General features: G+C 41.6%; 1 protein-coding gene across 1 annotated transcript; it reads left to right on the top strand.

The window, feature by feature from the left end:
* Positions 1-493: 493 nt before the first annotated feature.
* On the top strand, positions 494-886 carry LOC110888298. Its single transcript, XM_022135829.1, has one exon. It carries the CDS (start codon positions 494-496, stop codon positions 884-886), a length of 393 nt encoding a protein of 130 aa, XP_021991521.1.
* The last annotated feature ends 5569 nt before the right edge of the window (positions 887-6455 follow it).

Here is a 6455-nt window from a genome sequence, read left to right as displayed (position 1 = left end):
ACCTTTCCCGACCTCTAAAGGAAACCGTTATATACTCGTGGCGATTGACTACGTGTCTAAATGGGTTGAGGCCCAAGCTCTTCCCACAAACAAAGCCCGAGTAGTGTTGAAATTTCTCAAAAAGCTCTTTTCCCGCTTTGGTACTCCTAAAGCCTTAATTAGTGACCGTGGCACTCACTTTTGCAATGCATTGATGGAGAAGTTGCTTGCACGCTACGGTGTCACTCATCGTTTGTCTACCACATATCATCCACAAACAAGTGGACAAGTGGAGAAAGCAAATCGCGGTATTAAACGAATCTTAGAGAAAACAGTGGGTAAAATAGGAAAGATTGGTCGGACAAGCTAGACGATGCATTGTGGGCGTTTAGAACTGCTTACAAGACACCTTTAGGAACCCCACCTTTTATGATCGTCTATGGAAAGGCTTGTCATCTTCCCGTAGAGTTAGAGCATAGAGCGCTTTGCCCTCACAAAAACCGTTAATTTAGACATGACCGAAGCCGCTAGGAAGCATTTCTTTCAAATTCATGAGCTTGACGAGCTTAGGGATACAGCGTATGCTCGATCGTTGGGAATCAAGGAGAGAACAAAGTTGTTACATGATAGAAGGTTGCGGAAAATGAAGGAGTTTAGCAAAGGCGATAAAGTGCTTCTTTATAACTCGAGATTGAAGCTTTTTGCAGGTAAGTTGAAATCGAAGTGGCCGGGACCTTTTATGGTTCACTATGTGTTTCCGTATGGAGCGGTGGAAATCATGGATGAGAAGGATGGCCGTACTTGGACGGTAAATGGCCATCGGTTGAAACAGTACGTTGGAGGAGCAATAAATGAGGATGAGCGGGAGGAAATTCCTCTCGAAATCCCACCTAAAGCCGCCAATTAGTGTTTTGGGTGAAAGCCCAAGTGTACATTTTGTATCGTTTGTATATGAGTCATCGTTTGCGTATTTTCGTGTTCTAACGAGTATTTTCGTAGCTTTTCGGTGTTTGTTTTGTGTCGTTGAGAATTTTGCAGGTTTCATCACCGCTATGGAATGGAAAAAGCATGAGAAAAGAGGTCCCATGTATGTTTCTTGGACACTTAGAAAAAAAATTATGGGTTTTGGATGGTTTGGGAAATTGTTGAAAATTTTTCTAAGGCATGAACAAGACAATTTTACGAAACCTTCTGTGAAAAACGGCCCTTGGCGTGACGCCAAGGGCCTTAGCGTCACGCGACCCCCAACAGTTCAAAATAAATTGTTTTTCTACCCGCCTCGTTACGCGAGGCCCCCATAGACCCCCTGGCGTCACGCGACGCCCTTGTGAACCGGATTAAAATGTTTTACGTTGAACCTGTTGCTGAAACGATTTCCTTTTCCCACTTTCAAAACCCTAATCGCCAAGAACACCTAAATTGCCATATCTCACTCATTTCTCCACCAAATCACCCCATTCTTCTTCCTAAATCACCACAATCACGTTCCCTACAATACCATCCATCAATTTCACCCGAAATCGCGGTAGTTCTTTGCGTTTTTCAACGGTTTCGTGCACCACAACTTCAAGGTCTCATTTTTCTTGCTAAATCCGATTCCAAGGTACGATTTCTGTGATTTCTTGTTAGTATGTAACTTTATTTCATAGTTGTAGTGTCGGGTCAGTCATGTTTTAGATCTAGGGTTTGTGTAGTTTGTTAAAGTTGGGATTTTTGACCCGTTAGTGATGCTAGTGGTATGCGGGTGGTTTTGTTTGGTATGTTTACACAGATGGGGTTTGCGGATGGTTCGGGTTGGTTTACTTGGGGTTGTTTGAGACTTGTAGGGTATGTTTGGACGTTTAGGCCACGTGTTTGAGCTTTATAGGTTTGTTTGGCTAACACTAAGAAGTTTTGCTAAAAGAAATAGGTTTTTGAGCTGATTTTTGCAAATCTAACTAGTTTTCTAAACGGCTTTTCTTGCACAAGACATCCACCTACATTTTACAAGGTTCAAACTCTCACTTGTTTCGCCTCAAGTGTGGGGATATTTTGGCACTTATGCTTAATTGAGGACAATTAAAGTGCCGGGAGGAGATAGTGTACATTGAGTCTTAGGTCGTTCGAGTTAGTGAGTCTAGTAGTTCTTTTAGAGTAGTACTTTGAGTCTAGCGTCGGGTTTACTTATATGCATGTACAAGTTCACAACATTTTGCCCGTACTCAATCTCTATTCGAGTAGAATGATGTGTAACTTAAGCTTTTGTAAACGGTAACCCATGTTTTCGGAATTAGCCGCGAATGAAATGCTATACGGCTATTCTATTATGAACTGAAAAAAAAATTAAAAATTAAAAACACAAAAAATAGCTTGTGATTACTAACAGTCTGCATTGTTTTTCTTGTCAAATCTTTCTTGTTTTGCAGAAACATGTCGGGTGAAGGTTCATCGTCAAACCCAAGAAAAAGGAAGATCAAGTATCGTGGGAACGATAGGAGAGTGTATTCCCGAATTGAGAGGTTGGTCGATCACCCGGTTTTGGATTTTGAAGAGGATACTGAAGAGAGGGTAAAGTTGAAGAAATATGTGGTAACTCAAACATTGGAGCATCGTACGATTGATTGGAAGTGGTTACAAAGTATGGGAGCGAGTGATCGGGTGGCAGAGTTGTTGGGGCTGAGGCTGAGAGCGGCAATGGATTGTGATTGGCCGCAGTATACTGAACTTACACTTGAGTTCCATTGTACCTTTCGTCATAAAGAGGGTACTTTTGCTGAAAAAGACGCGGTTTCGTTCTCATTAGGCAGGAATCTGTATGAAATGAGTATTGCTCAGTTTGGAGTGGCTCTGGGTTTTTACACACCGGAGGAAGTGCAGACAGAGGAGTTTGTCAGTGGTTTAAGGGGTGTGTACAATCATCCTCGGCCGAACTGTTTAGGCCCGGATGACTTGGCTGAATTTTGGGATACAATTGCGACCCAACCGTTCGCCCAAATGAACCTTATCACTACGGTCCGTGATCCGATATATAGGTATATTCTGAAGTCATTGGCGACTACGATTGTGGCGAGGAAGTCGGGTGAGAATAAAGCAAATTGGTTGGAGATTTTTGCGTTGATGTGTATGGTGGAAAAACGGAATTGGAACTTGGCAAGTTTCTTTGCATGGTCGTGCAATAGACCTCGTCGGGGAGGAAAACGGGCTGCAATGGATCTTGGGCCTTACATAGCTAGGTTAGCAAGGAATATACGGGCCCTCACAAAATATAAGGTTGAGCAGATACACGAGGGTATGCCAACGGTTCGTTGGGATGTTGCGGATCTACAGTTAGCGGGTATTCTAACACATTCGGACCCGCCAGAGTGGAACTTCGCGCATGGCGCTCCTCCGCCACGACAGCCGGCACCTAGACAGAGGCGTGCGGTCCCAGCTCCACTGCAGCCAGTCAGACAGCCGAGACCTGACCCGTTCACTCCCGAGGCTGCTTTTGACTATACACAGCAAAGGTTTGCTCAGATTGAAGATAGGATGCGGGTTGACCACCAGTGGACGATGCAGAGCCACCACCGACAGGACGACATGCTCAGGTATATGATGTCGGGTATGTCACTAGATGCTCAGATACCTCCACCCTTTGCGGGATTGTTACCTCCACCAGTTTATGGAGGCGAGTAGCAGACCCCATATGTCTATGGTCAGTATCCGGGGTATGACCAATGGGGGGGGCAAAGTGGTTATGCTTATAGTGGTCAGTTCGGGTGGCAGCAGGCTGGAGGTTCAGGGACCCAGCAGATGGAGGAAGATTCAGAGGACGAGTGATGTAGCAGACTGCAGCAGCATATATATCCTTTCATGTTTTATTTTATTTATGCTGTTTCGGTAGTTCGATTTGGTTGTATCCGTAGGACATATATTTTATTTTTCATTTGAACTCTGGATGATGGTATGTTGAACACGTGGTACTCGTATGTTTGGTATGGAATTTATGTTTTAGGTTGATGATGTGGAGCCGCTTTCCGTTCGTGTGTGAGAGAGTTTGGTATTGTTTGCTGAGCACGTTCGGTATTGGAGGGCGTTTATGTGGAAACGACTGGCACTTTGACAGTCTCACATATTCAGTTAAGTCGTTTTCCTTTTTGTTGTTGTTGTTGTATATTTTTATTTATTTCGTTTGCAGTTTTTATTTTTAGGTAGTGTCGAGTCGTATTTTCGTTCTTGCATTAGGGACAATGCAATCTCTAAGTGTGGGGATGGGATACATGTAAATAATCGAGTCTTAAAAAAATTGAGAAATCCAAAAAAATTGAAAAACCAGAGAATGTCTTTCGAATAAAAAAGAAGTTTGCAAATTAAAGCGGAAAATGATAGAAAAGATAAATTTTTGCTTGGGTTCGAATAATAATAATAAGAGAATAAAATAAATCGAGCTTGCGTCTAGTTAGGGATATGTGAATAGGCCCGGGTTTGGTTTTAAGTCCCTTTGAGTTAATATACCATAATTGTCGGTCCGCCAGTGGGTTTTCGCCTGGGAGATATGGGAAACTAAAACTGCCGATAATAGTATAAGGGGAACCGTTATAAGTTAAAACCGTTAGAGTTTGGGATCCTGCGAAAAAAAATAAAATAGAATAAAAAGTGGGCTAGAAACTGAATGAAAGTAATGCACTCATATGTAATTGGAGCTGGGGGTAGCGACTCTACAGCAAGATTACCGCTAGGGTGTGTGAAATCGACCGTGCTAAAAAGAAAAAATAAATAAATAAGTACCGAAACCTAAGTAATCTGTGGTTGGGGATAGCGACTCTACAGCCGGATTGCCTCTTGGCTAGGGAAAGCACCGTCTAGACTCACGAAAGAAAGAAAGAAAGAAAGAAAGAAAAAAGAGAAAAAAAATCTGATTGTAAACTCTCTTGGTTTTGATATAAAACGGTTGGGAATTGGTCAAGTGATCGTTCCTTTAGTCCTATAAGCTTGAGGCGGGAGTAGGTGGACTGTTGATTCTAGTGTGAGGCCCTAGGTGGATTGACCGCACTTAAATTAAAATCACATGATAAGGGCATAGGATTGGGTTCGGGTTTAAAGTGGACAAGTATATTCGCAATCGCAGCTAACGCAAGCCTTGGTTTTTAACTAATTATACCTATAATTATCGACTATTTGTCTATGATTCCGTTGCATAATTCTTTTTCGAGGACGAAAAAAGAGTAAGTGTGGGGATGTTTGATGTACTGCAAAGTACATATGTTTATAGTGTATATTTTGGTCAGTTTTCGGTTATTTTGAGTCTAGTTTAGGTTAGAATTTCGATACTGCTGACGTTAAGCTTTGATTTCAGGTCCCATAGCTTAAAGTGATGAAAAACGAGTAGAAACGAGCAGTTTAGAAGAAAACCGGGATTCGTACGCGCGTCGGAGAAGCTGGAAATCGAAATTAAATAAAAAAATAATAAAATCAGGATTTGAAGGCGCCGCGTGACGCCACCCCCTCCCCCTCACGTCACGCCTAGGGTCAGAATTCGAAGAATGTGTTTGGCAGCTAGGGTTTTGATGGATAATTCCCAAGAAACTTAATATAACCCTAATTACGAAAATCAGACATCTTTGGGCAATCTTGGAGCATTCTTGGCGCACAATCGGAGATCTGAAAGCATAGGAATCATCGGTACGAGTCAAGGGCGAAGAATCGAAGGATCTATCGGGTTTTCTAATCCCTTGTTTTGTCGATTTCTTTTCTTGAAACTTGTTACAATGAATTCGTTGTTAGACATCTTTGTTTTGTTTTCACGTTTTAGTATGCTAGGCTAAACATTTAAGCCACCTAGACTTGATGAATGGATTGATGTAAAGATTTTACTGGTTTTGTTAATTGCATGATTTTTATGGACTAATTGTGTTTAGTAAATGGTTTGGTTTAATGATTTGATGTATATGCATGCTTTGAGTTGGTTTATTGTTATTATTTGCTTCATATGATTCTTAGTGACGGTCTATATCACAACATAGAGTCATATTAGGGTTTAGGATTTCGGTGAGTGTCTATATCACATAAGAAAACCTTAACTCTTTAGGGAGAATTGCGCAATAACCCCCAGAAGTAATTGGTAATAATTTGCTAAGTCTTAGTGTTCTACTAGTCCTAATACCTGGGAAGTGAGGGGCTATTGGTAGGTCTTACCCGATGAATTGCTTTAGATAGTCCTTGGGAAAGGTCATGTCTTGGTTTACCTGTCGGTTTTATTAGTCTATCAAGTCAAATTAATTACTCCAAACTACCCTAGATCTATGATTGGGAAATAGTAGGTCAACATTAGGGTACTTACACAATAATTAGGCAACTGGGAAGAAGTCTAATAACCAGTAGGATTAACGGCCTAGGTAGTTCCACAGGTTTCTCCTTGAGAAGGGTCGAGGGGCCTAGTTGGTTCTTAATAGGTTTAGTATCAAACGATTCCGGTTCCATAATTCATGCAGTTAATTTAATTGGTAATCTCTTAAAAA

The sequence above is a fragment of the Helianthus annuus genome, chromosome 11, assembly GCF_002127325.2.
Source record: "Helianthus annuus cultivar XRQ/B chromosome 11, HanXRQr2.0-SUNRISE, whole genome shotgun sequence".
Taxonomy (NCBI): Eukaryota; Viridiplantae; Streptophyta; class Magnoliopsida; order Asterales; family Asteraceae; genus Helianthus; species Helianthus annuus.
Note: the sequence above shows the minus strand (reverse complement) of the source record. Positions and strands in the feature narration are given on the sequence as shown.

What these genes read in the sequence shown, in the direction of transcription:
- LOC110888298 (XM_022135829.1), top strand. Translation starts at nt 494, where the DNA reads ATGACCGAAGCCGCTAGGAAGCATTTCTTTCAAATTCATGAGCTTGAC.